The 21,747-nt window shown below is 38.6% G+C and overlaps 1 protein-coding gene across 2 annotated transcripts in view; it reads left to right on the plus strand.

Moving 5' to 3' along the window:
• Nek7 (NIMA related kinase 7) overlaps positions 1–21,747 on the plus strand; it is a 128,181-nt gene that overhangs the window by 82,235 nt on the left and 24,199 nt on the right. For both annotated transcript variants that reach the window (XM_005073441.4, XM_021229178.2), the window contains 4 exons: positions 327–389; positions 1,904–2,014; positions 15,983–16,091; positions 16,939–17,046. In XM_005073441.4, coding sequence (XP_005073498.1) covers positions 327–389; positions 1,904–2,014; positions 15,983–16,091; positions 16,939–17,046 — 391 coding nt within the window. The remainder of the gene's footprint in view (positions 1–326; positions 390–1,903; positions 2,015–15,982; positions 16,092–16,938; positions 17,047–21,747) is intronic.

Consider the following 21,747-nt stretch of genomic DNA (forward strand, 5'->3'; position numbering starts at 1 on the left):
CTGAAAACACCAGGCTTGTGCGTCCTCTCCTCCTGGGATCACATGGTGACTCTCTGCTCTTGACTACATTTCCTAGAATCCTCCTCGATTCCTAGTCCCACCTATCTTGCTTCCATATTGGCCAACAGTACTTTATTTATCAACCAATAAGACAAACATATACACGGAAGGACTTCCCCCATCATGTGTGTGTGTGTATGTGTATGTGTGTATATATACACACACACACACACAGAGAGAGAGTGTGTGTGTGTTATTATGAATTTACATGTTAGGCTATAGAACAGATCACTATTTTATTAAATGATTCTAAACTTCATTTTTAGATATTTGATTTAATGGATGCCAAAGCACGTGCTGACTGTATCAAAGAAATAGATCTCCTTAAGGTAAATAATGAACTATGGGATATTTATTAATATTTCTGATCTTGTTGATAAAATTACTTATCAAAATGTCACATTTCTAAGTAAAACAATCTTTAAGGCTTGCTTGATGACACACTGGTTTTAAGTAACTGCATAAATTAAGAGTATGTATGTTTTGGAGAATATAATTTTGATTTATGGTAAAATAATTAAATCAGAACAGATGGATACACAGGTCTAAAACACTGGGAAAAAATTTTATAGAAGATTCTGTGTAAGCCCATCCTACTGGCTAAGTGATGTAAGTGCATATTGGTGTCATGTGTCATAATGAGAGCCTGGACTAACCCAGGTGCTTCACATTTATAAACCTTTTTAAATCACTTCTACAGACTTAGGCAATGTGAATATAGACAGTGTGCCAGGAATTAACATTCAGCTCCTTATCCGCCTGAGAGTGTGCTGAGGTTCCAGTAACCTAGACAGAATTTCATTGTTAGTGATGTTCTTGTACAGAATTGTTTCTGCTATATTTATTGGTTTTCAGTCAGGTATGATGGCCCACATTTGTAAACCAACACCTGGGAGGGAGGCTAAGACAGACAGAACCTGAGTCCAGGCCAGCCTGGACGATGAAGCAGGAGCTTCTCCTTAGAGAAAAGGAAAAACTTGGTGTTTTATACCTCTGTGTATGTTCTTAAAATGTATCAGTTCTAACCAAAGTATTTCAAAACTATGCTTTCTCACTCTTTGCATTTGAAGTAACCATTTTACACACACACACACACACACACACACACAACTTTTAAAAATAGAAATAGCATCACTATGAACAGCACAGAAGAAAAAAGAATATCATATGTAATTTATGAGAATTTCTCTTTGAGAAATTGTCTTGTGTTAACTTGTTTAAAGTTGGAACACAAAAATTGTAAATTTTTTGGATAGATTGCTGTGTATATTTCTACAAGGAGAGAGATTGTTCCTTAGGAATGATATTGGTAAACTTACATAGATAGGTTTCACAAATTTATGTTTCTTGATACATATTTAGATTTCTTGATGTAAAAACAGTATTTAGGTACTGATTAGTGGATGTTAATTGTGGTTTTGAGCAGTCTAGCTATATTGGAACAGCTCTAATTTTAAAAGTAGGAGTATAAAGAGATGCTTTTACAGTTGAATGTTCTTGTATCACAGTTCTCATTTTGAAGGATATAATTTTGAGCATTTAATGATTCAATTCTACCTTGCCATTCACTTACTGCATTTATTTATATGCCTGCTAGTCATAACAGTACTTAAAAATCTTGAGTATATCATTTATTATAGCTAATAAAATATTAAAATAAATTTATTCATATATACTTTTACTTTGAATAATTATGTGTTTTAAAATTGTCTATAATAAAAATATGCTGTCAAGATATTTGCAATTTAAAAATGAGTTGCCATAGCTAAATTAAAATCATTAAAAACTTTACATGATTCTGGAATTTAAAATAAAAGTTTTTGATTTTCACTTTTTTCATTAGCAACTCAATCATCCAAATGTTATTAAATATTATGCATCGTTTATCGAAGATAATGAACTGAACATAGTTTTGGAATTAGCAGATGCTGGTGACCTCTCCAGAATGATAAAGGTGAGTTTGTTCCTTTGTTTGTCTTTCTGACAAAGTTGTCTATGAAATGTACACCATGATAGTTATTTTAAGGACCTCACTGAAATAGCATATGGTGGTGGAAAATATGGAAATGGTTATGAAGTTAGCAGAGTTCACCCTAGTTGTCTTACATTTCTTAGTGTGTGTGTGTGTATGTGTGTGTGTGTGTTTGTAATTTTCTTTTTTTTAATTTTTATATTTAAATTAGAAACAAGGTTGCTTCACATGTCAATCCCAGGTCCCTCTCCCTTTCCCTCCCCTCCTCCCACACCCTCCCAGCAACCCCCCCAAGTACCCCCTCATTTCCCAAGGGAGGGTGAGGCCCTCCATGGGGGGTGTCCATAGTCTGTCATTTCATCCAGGGCCGGGCCTAGACCCTCCCCTAAGAGTTCAGGGTGAGATAGCTCAGAGGTTAATAGCACTGACTGCTCTTCCAGAGGTCCTGAGTTCAATTCCCAGCAACCACATGGTGTCTCACCCTGTCTTACATTTCTAAACGCACCTGAATCACTTTTGAGATGGGCTTAGAGACTTTTTTTCTGAAGTTCGAGTGTTTCATACTCTTGAGCAAAGTATCCTTGAGCCTTTGTCTCCCGACCTCAGGGAAAGAAAAGAAGAAAGAAATTCCCAGGCGGAGAGATGGCTCAATTGTTAAAGGGCTTGCCGCCTCGGGATGAAGAGCTGAGAGCAGGTCTCTAGAACCCATGTAAAAAACGAGGTGCAATATGGGTACCTGTTATCGAAGCTCTCTGGAGTTGTGACAGAGGGGTTCTTGGAACTCACTGGCCAGGCAGTAGAGCTAAATAATGAATTCTAGGTTCAGTGAAAGAAGACCCTGTCTCAAATGTAAGATAGGGAACAATCGGGGAAGACATTAGCCTCTGGCTTTTACACATGCACACCCAGGCGCACATATCTACACATAAAGACACAATCCTTGTGCATGTGCACACATTCACATGTGTGTGTGTGCACGCATACACACACACACACACACACACACACACACACACACACAGAAAATAAATCTAAGAGCAGCTTAGAAGATGACCTGAGAGGATTCCTCAGAGAATTTGAGTGTCACTTTGACTGAAAAGCTAATTAGTGTTTTTTCTTAAAAGCATAATAATTGGGTTTGTGGGTCAGTTACAGTAATAGACACCACTGAATGAAAGTATGTTATTTCTCTGCACCACTTTCTCTAAAATATAATTCACAGGCACACTGTAGTGATGAAATCAATTATATTTATCCAAATCTTAGAATTGTATTTCACATTCAGCTTTAGTCCCTTGGCTAGAAAACAGTCTTATGGACAGGCTGCATATATAGTCTGTATTCCACTGACAGTGCTGGCTAAGCCTCTGTTACTGTGGAAGACAAACTGGCCAGTGTGGGAACAAATCAAACAAACCAAAGGAGAAAAACAAAGATAGTAAATTGAGAATCATTATTGCCCCCTGAAGAGGACTAACAGCATTGCCGAGGAAAAGGAGGGTAGGAGCTCGGGATGCCCTGGATGGAGGCTCTTAGCACAGCCTGGCTGTAGGTGAACTTGAAGTTTTGGTTTCCTGGCAGGTTGCCACAGGCTGTTTCAAGTTCTGCTTTTGTGAGGGGTCTGGGTATTGTCAGCTTGTGCACCAAGTCTTTGGACTGGTAGAATCTGGTAAATCACCAATAATCGGCTCCTAGTTACTGTAAGGAGAGTGTGGGACATGTTCTTTTAATCCTCACCAGGATCCTGCAAAGTAAATGTAATAACACTTTCAGAGCAAATGTACCATGGCTAGTAGCAGACCTGGTACTTTTGCAATTAGGTGTCTTTGGTACAGTAATCCACATGTTTTCCATTAATGGCCCTTCAAGATTCCTATGTGGCAGGACACTTTGATAATCAGGCCCAAGTACTTGACCATCCACTCAAACAACAACAAACGGTATCACAACTCTCATTTCATTACTAGATTTTCTGATCAAGGCACTCAACAGCTAAGTTGGCTCCTGCCGCTCCTGGCGGCACACACATTTAACCCCAGCACTCTAGAGGCAGAGGCAGAGGGATCTCTGTGAGTTTGAGGCCAGCCTGGTCTACAGAGAGAGTTCTAGAACAGGCTCCAAAGCTACCTGTGTCAAACAAACAAACAAACAAATAAGTTGGCTCCTGAGTGGGGCTACAGTGTAGACTACTGTCACTTGTGTCACTTACCTGTAGGATGAGCACACTTGGCTGGAGTTTTCTAGTTGTAACTGCACTGTATGAAATGAAGTAGAAAGGGCGGGCAGGTGAGTGATCTTGAGTACTTGCCTAGCCCATTCAAATCCCAGCACAGGAAGCAGAAAAAGGTCATGATGTTATTACCTTATGGGAGTTGGCTAAGCACTTCATTTAAAGTGAGTCACTTCCAACCAGTTATCTGATTTTCTGTTTCAGGGACTTCCCACCACTTACTTGAGCTGCCAACTGCCAAAGTATTTCTTTGCAAGTTAAAGAGTAATAAAACTTTATAGTCATCACTTTAAAAAGAAATTAGGGAGTATGTGTGCTCTGTCCACCTCTAGTGGACCACCTAGCCTTCCAGCTGTTTGAACATACAAAAGAAAGCTATCTTTACAAATGACTGCACCTTATGTAAAACTGTTGGAACCTTATGTGCGAGGCTTCTTTTTCCTTTCTTTTTTTAATTACTTACATGATAGTGCTTTGGGAAAGAGAGCAAATACTTGTCTCTCAGGTAGCTTCCGAACAACAGAATTCTGTGTGGAATGAGTAGTACCCCTGTAGACAGACAGGCCCACCCTCACCATAGTATTAAAGTTTGCAGATATGTATGATGTAGCAGACTGTTTACAGGGGGTATTGTTAGCTAGTATCAGTCAATTCTCGTAAATTGCATGGTAACTCAATGTACTTTGGTATGTTAGTATGTAGGCTTTTGGACGTTACTTGCTTTCTTAGAGTTTCTGGCAGTGTCTGTTTAGTCTAGGTACAAGGCGTGCTGAGGTGAGGGTTCCAGGTCCTTTAGATCGCTAGATCTAAAACATGAAAGTCATAGTATCAAACCTGCAGATCGTTGGTGTGACAGCTGTAACAAATTTTGAAAATTTGAATCACTAGTCATTTCCCCGTGGATCACTTTGTATCCTGGGTATTGTGTGTGTGTGTGTGTGTGTCTGTGTGTGTGTGTGTGTGTGTGTGTGTGTGTGTGTGTTTTAAGCAGCATATTGTTTCAGATTTGACCAAATCATTATTTTTTATTCAGAGGATAATGTAATACACAAGTAGAATTTTATTATGAATCAACACAATTCAATACACATAGTTATGTGTTTTTCCCTTCTGTGTGATTTAAGCTTTGTGTTTATCTCTTGTCTTAAATACAAAGGCCTGCTTTTTTTTTTATTTGTTTTCTCTGGTTTGCATTCATTAAGATTTTCCCGAGGTAACTACCAACTTTCTGTGCATCAAATCTTGGCCATTTTGTTTTCTATCTAGACACAGATTTGATTCAAAGATAGATGTATGACAATATGTGTATACACTTTCTCTGGCATATCACAATTTAAGTGTTACTTTATGAAAGCAGAGAAAGCTCAAGTATGAAGCCTGGTGTAGCCTGTTGCATCTCTGCACCTGTTTTCCTTTTCTGTTGTGTAGATTCCTGTGATACTGGTGAGTAGCAGAATCTACACATTTAAAGTCAGAGAGGCTGCCCGCTTACTCTCCCAAATAGTTCATACCATTTTGTAGCTCTTTTTCCAAGGACAAAAATAAAAGCTCCATTTTTTTCTAGGTCATTAGCACGTACAAGGTATATGGCTTACACATTCTTAGAACTCAGTATATACCACAGAAGCCAGCTTTTAAACCAACATTCATAGAAAATTATGTAACTTCAGTTGCAATAATGGGTATAAAGGAGATACGGGTTTCATTAAGACAGTTGATAGAAGAATGGAAACCTCTGATGGCAATAAAAGACTTTGAGGCAGTGGGTGCTAGATGACCCTGACTTATTTACTCTTATGCGATTATCACAACTGCCATATCTGTAAATTGATTTATAATACCTGTTTCCTAATGTTATTATGAGGATAAACTCTCTCTCTCTCTCTCTCTCTCTCTCTCTCTCTCTCTCTCACACACACACACACACAAGTTATATGTATACTTATTTTTAGACCTTTATAAATAAATGCACACACATTATCTGACCAATCTGAATTTTTGATGTTCAATACATACTCCAGTTTTCTTTAATCCCTTTAAGCTTCTGAGTGGTATTCTACCTGACCCACCCCATAAATCATCCAAAGCCTTCCCTCTCATTTCAAAGTGACTAGAGTGCTCATGCATGAGTGATTACACCTCCGCTTCCCACGGGCCTGCCATGGTGACTTGTGTCTGGCATCCTGCTTACCTGTGCTCTCCTGTTGACAAACTGTTGTACATCCCTCTACCTGGCTCTCTGTCCTTTCATTTCTTCCTCAGCTCAAGCCTCATCTTTCCTGGTTCTTTAGCTGTAACCATTCTGTAGTTTGCCAGATACTGGTTAGTATAGTGCAGAAAAACAAAGGTGGGCAATAGGAAGGAGTTAGGAGGAAGGATGCTGCCATCCATCCATTTGAGAACATCTGAGAAGGTCAGTGGATGCTGGAGCTTGGGCTCTTCTCTGACACTCTCTCTCTCTCTCTCTCTCTCTCTCTCTCTCTCTCTCTCTCTCTCTCTCTCTCTCTCTCTGATCTATTTCAATTTGTCACAAAGTTCCGATCATTTTTTTAAATGTATACGTTTTTTAGATTTCTTTCCCCATTTAGTTCCATTGCCATTTTGCTTTCTAAAGTTTGACATTAGCCATCTCACTATTTCTTCCTTAGCCTTTGGGTGTCAGGGAAGAATAAGAAAAGCCCCTGCTTTTAGTCAGGTCCTCCAAGGATTTCTTAATGACGGTAAACACTGGATTGTTTGGCAGCTCTTGTGGAACAGGACATTGTTTCCAAGGGAAGAGTCTAAGTGAACACAGGGACCCAGGGTGGTCACTTCAGCAATGTCTCTGGCAGAATCCAGCTGTGGTTCTCCCATAGTCTCTGCAGAAGGACCTTGACTGTGGTCTCAGTGTTTCATCCTACAGTGTCACACACACAGGTCTTCCTCTGTGGACTCCCCTCTTCACTCCTGGTCACCTTTCTAGTTCTTTATCCATGAGCCCTTCATGCAGACACCAGTTCCTCCAGCCTTTCCCTTTGACTCCAAAGGTGCTTTTATGTATAGACATCTTTAGACATCTACATCTATTCCCCTGGAGACCATTCTTCCCCAGCATTTACTAATGCAATTCCATACTGATTTTGCATGATTATTTTATTGATATTTTCATTTGCCTGAGACCTAATACTCCTTGAACAGACTGTAACCTCTTTCTTCACAAGGCTGTCCTCTGTTAGGGATATGCCTGGAGCTCCACATCATATATAACAATTGGTTCTATTACGTTGGTTACACTTCCCTGCTCCCAGGGCCAGTATACGACATGGGTGACAGTTTCCTCCTGATGTATACCTTGATCTCTTCCAGACTTGTTCCATTAGTGAGTGGTATGCTGGCGTGAGAGAAGAGTCTGCTTCTGCAGCAGTTGCAGAAAGGGGGGCATGGGTGGAGGGTCCTAAAATTCCCAAGTTGTTTTCTAAGCCCCCCGATTTTGTAAGCATTGTGAAAGGATACTGGCATGGGGTCTTCTTTTGTGAAAGAACATGATCATGGCTTAACCTTAAAGCTTTGTAAAGGAAAGCAGTGAAAGCTTGCACTGTATGAGCAATGTTACAAAATCACCATGTGGTACTGCAGTGTTTCACTCTCAAGGCTTCAGACTAATTGGGTTAGAAATGGATGCATAGCTCCTGGTCTTTATTCCAGAGATGAACCTCTGGATAGCATTGCATCAAAGATTCTTGCAAGTAAATAATTAATTGGTTTAGAGCAGACTGACAAATATAATTAAGCAATTTATAGTTGAAATATTCAGTCTTTCTCTAATTAGTGACAAAGGAATACCTGAGGCTGTGGTCAGATGAAATACTTCCCAGATGAGTTTGAGGATAAAAGGAAGTCTGGGATTTTTTTAATCATAGATTTCTTCATTAACAGTAATCATGACTCTGAAATAAAGTGGTCTTAGAAAAGCCTTGAGTTCAGTTAAGTCATGCTGCTGGCCTATAGTTTCTCTGCTTAGGACAGAATGGAACTCTTGTGTATGCCATTGTGTGATCCCTGTGTATTTATTTCACTGTTATGATGTCAGGAAATATGTTCGTTCAGACTCAGGTGTAAAGGAATAAGACTAATCTGAATATCTGAACAAGAGTTTTCTTTATTTCTTCTTATTAATTCTCATTTCAATACTTTTTAAATTTTCATAGCCCCTTTTGCAAAATATACTCCATTCATTGAACTAATTTAAGTACACATAATAATTTATAATGTATACTTGAAAATCAATTAATAGAAAAATGTGAACATGTACTTTTTTAAAAAATCTGTATTACCCTTTCAGTACAACAAAATATAACCTTATGCAATTAATCTCTTCAGAGGAAGCTTGGAAGTCTATCTGTTAACAAATGTCTTACCACAACAACACTATGACTAAGAATAAGATGAATATTATTTTAACAAAATATTTTCAGTTAAATATACAGTACACAACTCAGATGAATATCCTTTATTTTTTAAAGACTGGAGTATGCCATTATTCTTACCAATTAATTAAGGCCCTTTTCTTATTTCTAATGCATTTAGACACAGATTGTCTTCTTGGGTCTTCACTTTGTATTTTACTGATTCCATTTGCTGTTCCCCTTGCATGTGTGTGTCTGTTACTCTCCCTGACTGTAAGAGAATTTAGTTCCTTGTAGCCATATGGTTAAAGTCACTACTGCCACCATGCAGCCATCCTCAGTTGTATAGGTCCCTGCTTTCCCCTGTCACATTGCCCTTCCACAGGCTAGGCCAGGAGAATGTGTCTGTGAGTCTCTCTGACTTCTTGGAAGGGCTCACCAGATTATGTGAAGTCAGCCCAGGATAATGTCCTTTTGGATTAACTCCAAGTCAGCTCGCTGGGAAACTTAATCACATCGGTACAAAGTAATTCAGCTATATAATAATATAATATGGGAACACTATTTTTTATTTGATTAATTCATTTAAAAATGTTTTTAAAATAATAGTTTTATTTATTACTTGAAGATTTCATACACATATACAATAAATATATCTTTAGCTAGTATACCTCCTACTCCATCCTTCCAACTCCCTCCTGGACCCACCAAACCATCTTCCCAACTTCATGTCCTCATTTATCAGTATTTGTTTTCAAAGCCCCAATTGCAGTTAGTGTTGACTTCATGCAGTTGAGTATAGACTGTCTGTTGCAGCATGGACAACATATCAGCAGCCACAGCATCTTACTACATAGCCTAAGCTGACCTTGAACTCGCTAGCTGGCCTCTACCTCCTAAATCCTGGGGTTACAAGTACCACAACACCAATGTTAGACATAAATATCAAGGAGAGAGGATGATATATAAGGTATTGGGAATTTGCAGGAATGAAATAAATTATATTATTCACCTTACCACAATCTGATAAACTAGCTAGACTATCAGCCATGTTTTGAAGTGATTGTTATCTCCAAAGATTAAAAGTTAGAAAATGTGTTTACCTATGTGGTTGAGTTACTGTTTTACATTAAGACACATTTTTATTTTACTTATCTAAATGTGAAGATTGTGTTGGAAATGCAGTCATTTTGAACGGTCTTTTCTACTCTTGACCTTTGCACACTTAGAGTAATAACATTCTCCCAGGAGCATCATCTCTGTTTGGTAGCATTGATTTATTGTGTATACTTCTTATTTCAGCCTGTTGGTGCATTTGTAGCCATTATCAGACAACCAGCCCTTGCCAGTTATTCCAAATACAATCTTGCAATAAAATTGTATATACCTGTGCATATATCTCATAAATTAGCTTATTGTATACAGAATACTGTGTGGGGTTTTTACAGAGCAGTGTGTTAATGTGAAATAGCCTGTGTATTTCCTTACAGTTGTGTAGTTTGATAGCAAACTGGTACAGACAGAATATAAGAATTTCCTTAATTGAAAATGATATGCCATCAAGACCGTTATTTAGTCTGTGACATAACTAAAGGGTTATGTGTAAATTCTGCACTATGTGTACTTGGGAAAGTGAGGAGATGATTTTCCAAGTTCATGGTTCCTATTATTGGAAGGTATTGATATCACTGGTCCAGAACCACCTTTGCAAAACTACCTGGCACATCCTTGCAGGAAAACTGGGGAAGAGCTGGGGGGTGGGGCTACACACTCAGACTCTTCTATCTTAAGCGCCTCAGATATTTTCATTTAGGTTTGTGTTGACTTGCTGTCTTACGGCTCTGATGTGTTTTCTTCATTCACATAAAAATTAAAACAACTTTCTATATTACTCCTGTCTAATATAACAGAGACAGTTTTTAAATTTATTTTTGTCTTCTTGAAGATTAACTTTTTCCTTTTTTTTTAAATTTGAATTATAATTTATTTAGAGGTAGGGTTTCCTGTAGCTTAGGCTGGTCCCAAACTTGCTCTGTGACTAGGAGATGACCCTGAATTCCTGATCCTCCTGGCTCTACTTCCCAGCTGCTGGCACTATAGGTGTGTGCTACCATGCCTGAATTCTGCTTTTTAAAAATTTGACTTTACATACAACAGTCTGTGCAGTGTAGAAAACCTTGGAACTGCTTGGAATCATCTTGTAACTACCTTAGCAACAGGACCCTTCTCCTAAGAGTTACTTATCTCCAATGCAGAAATCATTCCTTGTTTATTGTGTTTTTACATTCTTTACTGAGTTTTCTATTTTTAAAAATCTCCTGAATAAATTTTCTTGGTACTGACATGCCTGTGTTTAGAAGACAGCTTACAGGTGAAAGAACATTGCGACTTAGTTGGAAACCAGTTTGTCAGAGTGAGTGAAGTGAGATGCCACGTGGGTGTGTTCAGTGACCACCTACGTACTGGCTAGACCCATTGTTTACATCTTTGAAATCAATTAGAAGTATCTGAGTCTTTTCCTGACCACCAAGAGTGACATTCTTCATACATCGCAAGTTAGTGGGACACTGAAATTCCCATTGGTGGCTGTTTTACTCATGAAGCTCTCCCACACCTGCACATGGCAAGTAGTTGCAAACCTGAGTCTCTCAGTTCCTCATTGTATGTTCAGAAGAAATGTCTCCTTAGAAAAATTAACAGAATCAAAGTTGCTCCAAACAAGCCAAACCGGTTACACTTTCAAAAGCAATTTGTCTTTTCTGTAGCCAGTCTCTGCCTTCAGTTTTTTACAATAATAGCTACAAAATGTCATTTTATAAAAAGAAATGCATCGCAATTACAAAGGTGTTTGGAGACATAACATTCCTGCTGATGGTAAATATTTGACCTAATTACAAGGTCCTAGTAGATGTCTCTACCTGCCATCACCTCACAGGAGACCATGTATATATTCAGCGAACCTGTTAGGATCTCTGGGCCTGTTTGTTGCTTTATTACTAACAGAAATTTGAAGAAATGTGACAGACCTGTAAACTTACTGTTTTTAAGTGTGAAAATGTGCCAAATAGATATTTATGTGTTATTTACTACTGAAATTGTTGACTCACAGATAGTATTTAGAGGTGGCAGGGACTTTGTAGATCATGTCCAAATTCTGTTTAATATATCAAGGAAAGAGACCAACATTATTGAGTGACTTGCTTAAAGTCACATGGTTAATTATTGTCAAGCCTCATAATCAGCTCTGTTGTTAAGACAGGTATGCACTGTTGGAGGCACATTTAAACCTTTCACAGTAGTTCCAAGTTGGAAATGCTTCCTTGTGTTTAACATAAATCACTTCCTGTTGTTGATTTTACTATGTCACCTTCATAGTACATTTCTAAAAGTTGCCTTATGTAGATTCCAGTGAGCAGCTACATAGTTGTGGGGCCCTTTGTTAAAAAAAAAAATCGAGACACTTTGAGGTGACAGTAAGGGGTCCCTAAACCAAGCGGCTGATGCAGGACCAACACAGCTTCATGCCCATGACATTATCTCTGAGAATCTCAGATGTTTTCCTGAGAAAATTTTCTTTATAAAGATTTGTGTACGTAACTACAGGCTTAAATATTCTTATGTGCCGTGGATAGTAATGCCTGTTACAAGTCAGGATCATTTTTCTCTGTTATTGAATTTATGTTGAGTAATTCTACTGATGCTTTTTCAGAAATTTCTTGAGGATGCCAGAGATGCACACTGGGAAATGAGCGGTGTACCTGGGCCTCTAGGTCTGGAGTGCAGGCACTAAGGTTGCTCTGAGTTTGAAGACTAGCACTAGCTATTCAGGACCCACTTTATTCATGGATTCGGTGCTAAGCATTCAATTTGTAGGATACTTTACAATTAAAAGCAAAGGTGTCTAATAAAGTATATTTCCTTAGAATCTGAGCAGAGGCAGCTTGTATCCATTTGTCTTTCACAGTGATAAAAATCCCTTCTATGGAAATACAAATATGTTGTAGCAGGTGAATTGATTTCACTTCTGTAAGATGTTAGTAAATGTGTTGTAACAGGTAAATTGACTTCACGTCTGTAGATGTTAGTAAATTTTCAAATACTCAGTGAGACAATAATGTAATTTCATGTTTGTGTTTAAGATTATAACTTCCTTAGCATTTCGTTACACCTAGTATTTCTTCAGAATTAAAGTCCATGTGTATATGAGTACCTTTAATGGTGGTAGAACATACATACAATATTTCCAGGCAAGCCTTCTTTGTAAAAACACTAAACCCACACAAAAATTATGTCCAAGTGATCCATTAAACCTGGGTGGCAACTTTTGTCCACAGACTTTTGCATACTTTTTTGGGGTCTAAAGATATTTTATTTCATAGCACGCATGAACATGGTAAAAATACCACACACAACATTTAATCTTTTATGTTTGTATTTTCATTGATACTAATCTTTAGAAACTTTCCATGTGTTAATTGTTGTTCATATATGTTTACTTTTAAGTCTTATATGTTTGTATTAGTTATTTTAGAATACAGAATTAAGTGTTGTTATTACAGGAATATCTAGCTTTCAGAAAGTAGGAGTTTTGAAAGGGATGCTATCCTGCTAGAGACTTACCTTTGAAACAGGAGTTCTCATTTGAGTAAGTTGATTGCTGCTGATGTAAACCTTACAGTATGAAAAGTGAGTCAGGTTTTCTTGCCTTGCTCTGTCCCCTCTTTTAGGAGGTAGGCAACAGTGCCACCATGAGAACAGACAGGTTTTCAACATTGCAACAGTTGGCTTCCTCAACTAGCAAAACCCCTGCATTTATAGAATATATGACAAGCCCAAGCATTTAAGTAGACATTTCAAATGCTAAGCAATACCAGTAGTATAATCAGATTTTATTGTCTGACAGTGAAATTCGTGTTATTCTTTAGTGACCCTTAGTAAGCCTTGCCAGGTCTGTCCTTATGGGTAACATAGGATTAACAACAGTTCATTTTCATCATTTTTAATGTGTTATAAGAAACAGTGTCAGAGAAGAATATCAAAACATGGAAACAGTCAAGTCTTCTCAGCCTGTGTACATGCTTCCTAGTGTGCATTTTATGGCCAGTGCTTTTTACTGACCCTTTTATATTTTGTCTTTTAATGAGACTAAAAGTGAACACACACACACACACACCACCACCACCACCACCACCAACAACAACAACAACAATTAAAGAAAAAGAGGTCATGAATTTGAAAGAAAGCAAGGTGTGTGTGGAGGGGTTAGTACATGGAAGGGTTTGGAGGGAGGAAAGTGAATGGGGAAATTTAATTACATTACAATTTCAGTTTTTTAATTTAAAATAATAAACTGTTAAGTTGATTATGGCTATGATGAGTTTAGACTCTGTTAAAACATTAAGTTTTTTCCATGTTCTGATGGCTACATGGTACAGTTTATTTATTTTTGAATGAAAAGTAGTCCAGTGCCCATCTTTCTGTTGGCATCAAACAGTTCTCTGATATGTTAATGTTGCATTGGGGGAGCACACGCTCAGGCTTTATTTGGATGCATTCCAAGTCTCAAGGAAAATTCTGTGTAAGGAACTGAATTTTCAGCATTGTCCCCTTCCAGTGAAAACTGATATTAACAGTCTTCCATAAAAGGAAACCTTCATACTGGGGCACAATATGAGCGTTTTCTCAACATTTAGCAAGACTGTGGTGGATTTTTATTATTACCTGTTCATCTAGAATATATAAAGATACTGATTTAATTGCTAATGAAATTGCAAAATAGTTGGTTTTCAAATGTACTCTATGGGAAAGAGTAACCTAGTATTCTTGTAATTTTCTAAGGACTTTTGGTTTTGCCGCAGCAAGTGGGCACAATGAAGTGGGGGCATCATTTGTTGCCTACAGAGAAGTGTACCGGCGGTTTTCTTGTAGCTTTGCCTTTTCAGCTGGTCCTCAGCCGGCCACAGGTGTGAATTGTAAGGGCTAGCTTTTTCACTTTCTCAAGTGCAGTTTCTTTGTATTTAATACCAAAAAATTAACTGGTTGAACTTTTCCAAATGTGGTTTTCAAATACAATAAAGAACTGGTTTAAAATTTGACATGTTAGTAAGTGCATATACTTCACACAGTTAAAATTGCCTGAAAGCTTTGTGGAAAAAGCTATTTAAGGGCACGATTTCTTCATGTGGGTAATTTATAAATGCTGTTCTTTAAGAAACCCACTGCACTTTCATTTTGAAAAAAAAAAATGATGTTTATGTATAGAATGTCCATTGGGGCTGAGAGCTTGCTTCTTGGTATGCTACAATCGTAGTCTCCTAACAGAATTAATGGAGGAGAATGGACGAAACTCTGTAGCTGTGGCTTGTGGTTGTCCTAGCAATTTCCCTTGTAGTCTGTGGCCCACTGTCTCCTACATAGCCTGTTGGCACTCCCAGCGTCCCAGTTAGAATCTGACTCTCCAGGGGGGTAGTTTCATTCATTCCAAGAACAGGCTTGCCTCCGAACGTGCAGTGGATATGCTCATGCAACTTTTTAGAGAAATACCTTTACTTCGTTTTTAAAAGATTACGGTATTTCAAGTCGCGAGTGTAGCTAAAATAGCTGAAAGGAAGTCTAGAGTGAAAACATCTGCCTGGAGCAGAACTGTCCTTTGTTTTTTTCATTTTGTTGTTGATTTTAAAGACAACGTTTTATGTGTCAGGCTGGTTCAAATCCCTACCTTGTACTTCTGATCTCTACCACCCGCCTCCCTCCAAGTGCTAGGTTTCCATTTCTCATCCCCTGTCTCTGCCTCACAAGTGCTGGGATTGCTGGCGTACAACACCATGCTCACTTTTTGTGGCTCTGGGGATGGGGTCTTTATCAGCTGAGCCAGATACCCCTTCAGAATTGTCTTTTAATGAGTCTAATTACTATCTCTTCATTACTTAAAACTGTAGCTTTTCTTGAAATGAAATTTGAGATAACTCATTTTATAGAAATGTGTTTTGGGGTTTGTGTGTGTGTGTGTGTGTGTGTGTGTGTGTGTGTGTGTGTGTGTGTGTGTGTGAAGTAGGTAGGCATTACAGAAATATAGTGGTCCATGGCTTCTGTTCACCTGGAGTAGGAAGTATAAGCTGTAAACTATTACTTCAAGTGATTCCTGGAGTCATTTCAGAATAGGAAATGATACTTTTTTATTCCTGGAGTCATTTCAGAATAGGAAATGATAGTTTTTCAAAACTAATAGTGGGGAGATAAAAGTTGATATTTTTCTGACTTACTGATTCTGAATGCTGGAGTTCGACTCTCAGAAATATGAATTCTCAGTCATTATTCTTTTAATATTTTAAACAGCATTTTAAGAAACAAAAGAGGCTAATTCCTGAGAGAACTGTCTGGAAATACTTCGTACAGCTCTGCAGCGCACTGGAGCACATGCACTCTCGAAGAGTCATGCATAGAGGTAAGGAAAGCACTAGGAAACTGTAGATTCATTTAAAATAATCTAAGCCATCAAGCAGTTTAAAATAGCTTCTGTTTAACCCACGGCATTACTCCTTTTTGGATAATTTATGGCCAAATTATAGTTTGGGCTATAAACCTGTAAGTGAAGCCCTACTTGCTTATAAATAAGAATGAAAATTGTGCTTTTGCTTGGTTTCTCTGAATGTCTTGGTAAAGACAGTTAGACTGTGGGAAAGCAGTTGAATGTGTATGAGGAAGAGGATTTGTTGTTTTTTCTTCAGATGAAAAGTGTGCTGTGGTTCCACAGACTGTTTCAATCTTCAGCCTTAGTCCTTAATATATTCCCGATAATCATTCCAGTTATTGGGCAGTGGCAGTCACTAAATGGCTGATCCACTGACTTGGAAGTGCAAAACATTGTGAAGTCATTTATTTAAGGAATGATGATTTCTAAAACTATCTAATAAATGCAATTCTTGGCACTGTTAAGCTATGATCTTATAACTGATGTAAATTTATGAATTAATCTTAAGTAATATGTTGTTTAAAATTGTTATAAAGGTGGCTTAAATTTGGTTTGTCTCTTAAAGTTTCATAAATATTATTTGGAAATAGAAGACATTAAGTATTTAACTTGGATATTAGCAGTCTTCATCAGGGTGTATTGGTGTTTATTGTAGGACTGGAAATTTTGAAATATATGAAAAATATTCAAAATATAGTGACTGCCTCACAGTTCAGACTTGAGTATTTAATATACATTTTTAATTCTTCCAAATATGAAATTTCCTTCCAAATTCCCGAAGTTATATTATCTTTCATTCAGTCCCTTCATTTATTCACAGATATAAAGCCAGCTAATGTGTTCATTACAGCCACTGGGGTGGTGAAACTTGGAGATCTTGGGCTAGGTCGATTTTTCAGTTCAAAAACCACAGCTGCACATTCTTTAGGTAAGAGACGCAATACGATTTCAGCCAGTTACTCTGTGTGTGTGTGTGTGTGTGTGTGTGTGTGTGTGTGTGTGTGTGTGTGTGTGTGTTGGTCATGGTTCAAAATAGATATGGCAGCTGTAGAGCACTGGCTGCATTCTCTAAAAAACTGTTGTAGAAACCAACCATCCTGACAGGTGCCCAACGGTTGGTTCCCTGTTACCTTTTACACGATGCTTGGATACTCCTGTTGATTTGACCTCAAGCAGGCCCTGAGGTTTTTGTTGTTTGTGATGACTTTTTAAAATAATGCTGATAAGCCTGGCTTTTACTGTTGCCATGGAGAGAGCACCTTGCATCTTATTTGTGATGGTTATGAGATAACTTAATGAAGAAACTGTATTTTGGAAGAAGACTTCACTGAACATTTTTAAATGCCGGAGGTGATAAGAGTTCGTACATGTTTACTTATTCAAAGGACATGTGACTGTGATAACTAGGAGAGAAAAACCTAAAGATGATCTATAGCAAATGAGAGGAAAAAACAATTCTCCCTTTACAGAGTGGAAGACATAACCTGCAGTTGATCATATTAGAGTCAACATTATTTTGATGTCATTCGTACCTAAAATAGAATTGGGGTAACGGCAACATTCTATTAGCAACGGGAAGAAAATTGTTTGGATAAAAAACAATAGAAATTCCTAGAAGAAACCCTTTTTAAATTAAGTTATAAGGCGAGTGTCTCAAGGCTCTTCTTACGCATGTAACCCACAGGAAATAGTGGATTCTGGGAGAAGAACTAAAGCAAGAGTAAATTGGCCATAATTTAATTTTGTCCATCTTTGCTGTCATGATTTCCTTGGAAGCCACTGATTCTTTGATAGCAATATTTAGATGTGAAATGAAAAGCTACAATGGGTCAGTAAGGAACAGTAACTCAGTAACCGGTTAAACAAGCACGCAGATGACCATCTGGTTAGAGACTTTCGCAGGCTTTTGTTTCTGGCTTTGTTCCTAAAATTCTGTGTGCCTTTGAATGTACCATTTGTTAATAGTTTGTGCCTCGAACAGAGTTTTGCGTCAGCTGACACTTCCCCGAACTTTGACTTCATCAGCTATGGAGCACATAAGATTCTACACTGATGCACTGTTAGGTTTTCCCTTTCACATCATACTTGGTCACACTTGTGATCACATAACTTCGCTGCCTTTTCCAGGCACAAACATTTGATGTGAAATTTCGTAGTAAAGCAACAGATCCGCATAGCACCTTGATAGAGTTTTGTTTGAGAAATTACAATTCTTGCAGTAAATGTGGCAGACGATCTCTAGGAAGAAGCTTTGGCACTTATATCAATGGTAAAGACACTGTCCCTCTGTGCTGTTTCCCTGATTGGCATGTCATAACAACTCCCTGTCATTAACTCACTTGAAACATTAGTTTATAATTGCAGGTACATGCACACAAATCACACAAGCCTGTGCACACATGCGTATTGTTTAATGTCGTTTTGCAGCCACTCTTGAGTAGGCTGTAGCTATCCATCCAGCCTTACTGACCTAATGTATAACCTGAAATCCAAATTTGAACAATTTGAAATGCACTCGGTCTACGGGTTATTACTTTTTGAAAGGGCCGAAATAGTGATTGCAAGCATATGTACATTTCTAGACTGGGGTGCTTTGTCAGTCTAAATCATTTGATATGGAGAATGCAGTGAATTTCCATAGATTTAAGAACACAGTAAGGAGTTATCAAATCAACTCTAATCATTTAAGTTCGCACATGCTGATGCCATGCTTACGGACTCTGAAACACTTCTAAACTGCAGCCAGTGAGGAGGAGGAACGAGGCTCTGTGGTGGTGAAACCGAAGTGAATGGATTTCTTCAGTAGTTTGGTTTTTCATTCCGAGAAGAAAACAAAAAACAAAAACTCTTTTTTTATAAAAAAAAAAAATCTTTTATTCTTGCTGGCCTTTTGTGCACAGTGAAGATTCTGATGGTGTGAAGTTCATGGTTCCTAAGCAGAGTGCACTGTTAGGTGTTAAATTTGAGCACTGGACCAAATAAGTAATCATACGTATCAAGGAAATGTCTCTGCTAACAAAAAATATGTAGAATATAGCAAGAAGAGAGATGCTGGACACATTTTTTTGTTGTTGGCAGGTTGGCCCCATTTTCTTACTTTTCGAGAATTATCACTCTGTTCATGTTATACCTATTTATTATTAGAAGCAGGTTTGTTTGCCTCTAATAGTTGAGGATGAAGAGCAATTGAAAACATGGCCACCCATACAAATTGATTTTGCTTATGAAAATATCATAGAGCTACCTTATATATTGTATATTGATGCATTTTCTGTTTTTTTCTTTTTTAATTATATACTTTTTATTATATATTTAAATTAGAAACAAGCTTGCTTCCCATGTCAGTCCCAGCGCCCCTCCCTCCCTTCCACACCCACTCCCTCTAAAGTCTGTGATGTGGTTCATGCTCACAACAGGCCTAAATTTTAGTGAAACAAAGTTCATAAACAAGATGCTTAATGCAGTTCATAATGGAGAAGCTTAAAAAACAAATGGAGGCCTGGGACTTAGCTAGTTGGCAGGGTGCTTGTCTAGCACGTACTGTGACCGGGATTCTATTCCCAGCGTCCCCATGTAAACTGTGCCCGTTGCATGCTTGAAATCCCAAGATGCGGGAAGTGAAGCCAGGAGGATCAGAAATGAAGGTCTAACTTCCCACACTCAGTAGTGACTCCACTGTCCTTCCTCATCAAGTGTACGTCTCCCACCCCACTTTGTTCTGTATCCTAGACAGTCCTGGGTTTGTATAATCACAACCTTGGAGCACCGTTTGTTAACTTCTGGAACTCATGGTCTAGATTTCCAACCTGAAGGTCCAGACCCAAGGCTCTGGACTCAGCAGCCCTCAGGTTGCAGGGGGTGACTGTATGAATGGTACCAGTTGTGCGTGTTGGCATCCAGGACTATGGCTGCAGGGATGCATGTGTTTCAACACTGGGGCCAAGGGCTGCTAGAAACACCTCCGTTTCATTACTGGTCTGATTTTGAATTGATTTTTGGTTGTGCTTTTAGCAACCTTTTGCTGTTGCCCAAGTTTTCCTGGATCTGACGTTTAACTGTGTGACCCCATATTCAGCTGCCACCCATAGTTTAGAGAACTGGACAAGTATTCATCTTTAGGGCACATATCCAAAACACAGAAAGCAGAAAGATGGCGTAATGTGCCAAGGAGAAGGCAGAAGGGCGGGGGGAGTATGTTTAACCAGGGTGAAGTGGGGCGGGCCTGTCTGGGGAGCTAAACTGTCAGTCAAAGGATCAGAAATGGGCTACTGTGATAGAACCTGGGCAGTGACTTCTCAGGCTCACAAGCAGGTGCAAGATGAACTCCAGGTTTGCTGGAGCAGGGGAAAGGAGGAGTAGGGCCAGATTTAGGAAGCTTTCACATTGTATTCCTACTCTACTGCCCAGACAAGTTTTCACAGGATTTTAATGAAAAGAATAGCATGCTCTGAGTTGAAGATAGCAGTCATGAGAGGCCTTTATCTGCTTCAGGTCAAGCATGTCTGGAGTTGTCTTCTCTGATGACTTCTTCTCTGTGCCAGGAGTACTCCTCCTTCCCTTTCTGAGCATCTATGGACTAGGAAGGTGGTTGATTGCTTCTTTGATCTGCGATGTGGACTGTTCTCTGCTTCCTGTTACATCCCTGCTGTTTCATATGTGAATTTAGGATTTTCATTGCGTGCTTTGCTACTGATTTGGGTAAGGCTGTGTTTCTAGGGAGACTGATTGTAGAGCATTATACTTATCCCCATGAAGTTTGCCTTGTTTTCTTTCATATTGTTTGTCAACCTCACTGATGTAACAAATGTTGGGAAACCTATGATCTACCCACATCTTTAAAAATATATGGTGAAGACACAGCTCTCTCTTGACCCAGTTTTCTGATTGGCTAGGTCAGTGTTTTTCAGATTTCTTAAGGGTAACTAACCACCAACAAAATTGTGACCCATGGGACCATAACCAAGTATTCTGGAACAGAAGTGGCAGGGAGCACTGTTCTCTATTACAAAGAGTAGAGTATTCTGACCTTGCTGTATTTTATTTCAATGAACACAATGTTGACTGCAAACTGGTGAACTGATTACACAACACATTAATGAGTTGCTTGGCCTGCATACTGGTTCCCATTTTTCCACTTGCAGACATTCTCCTAACATAGTCTGATCTGTTAGTCGTCAAACATAAATTAGCCTTGTATGGTGCTTTCTGTGCTGCTGCCTGTGGGCAAAAACACGAGTGGGGCTTCTGTACACTCTGCTGGTCTTCAGTCTAGGAGAGCGTCTATCCTGGTGCTGAGGAAAGCACAGAGAGGTGGGCAGGGCTGTGCTGAAGACCGTGTGTGGGTCTTTGACTTCTTAGTGTGGGGTTATTCTCACAGATTTAGTTGCTAGTCATAACAGTACTTACTGGCATGTTTCTGGCCTTCTGTTCAATCTGAGATTGCCGAATCTGCTGTGACCTTGCCTGTGAACAGTCTGCTATGAAAGACAGTTTGCTTTCTCTTGCTCTGGAGAACTGTTGCTGCTTCTGGGTTTAGGAAAAATTAATACAAAGCCACAATTTGAGACTTACATACACTTGGAGATTCTTGTTCTTCTGTAGTAACCCTATGTGATCATCTGGGACAGTC

Source organism: Mesocricetus auratus, unplaced genomic scaffold, assembly GCF_017639785.1.
Source record: "Mesocricetus auratus isolate SY011 unplaced genomic scaffold, BCM_Maur_2.0 Super-Scaffold_100676, whole genome shotgun sequence".
NCBI classification, from domain to species: Eukaryota; Metazoa; Chordata; class Mammalia; order Rodentia; family Cricetidae; genus Mesocricetus; species Mesocricetus auratus.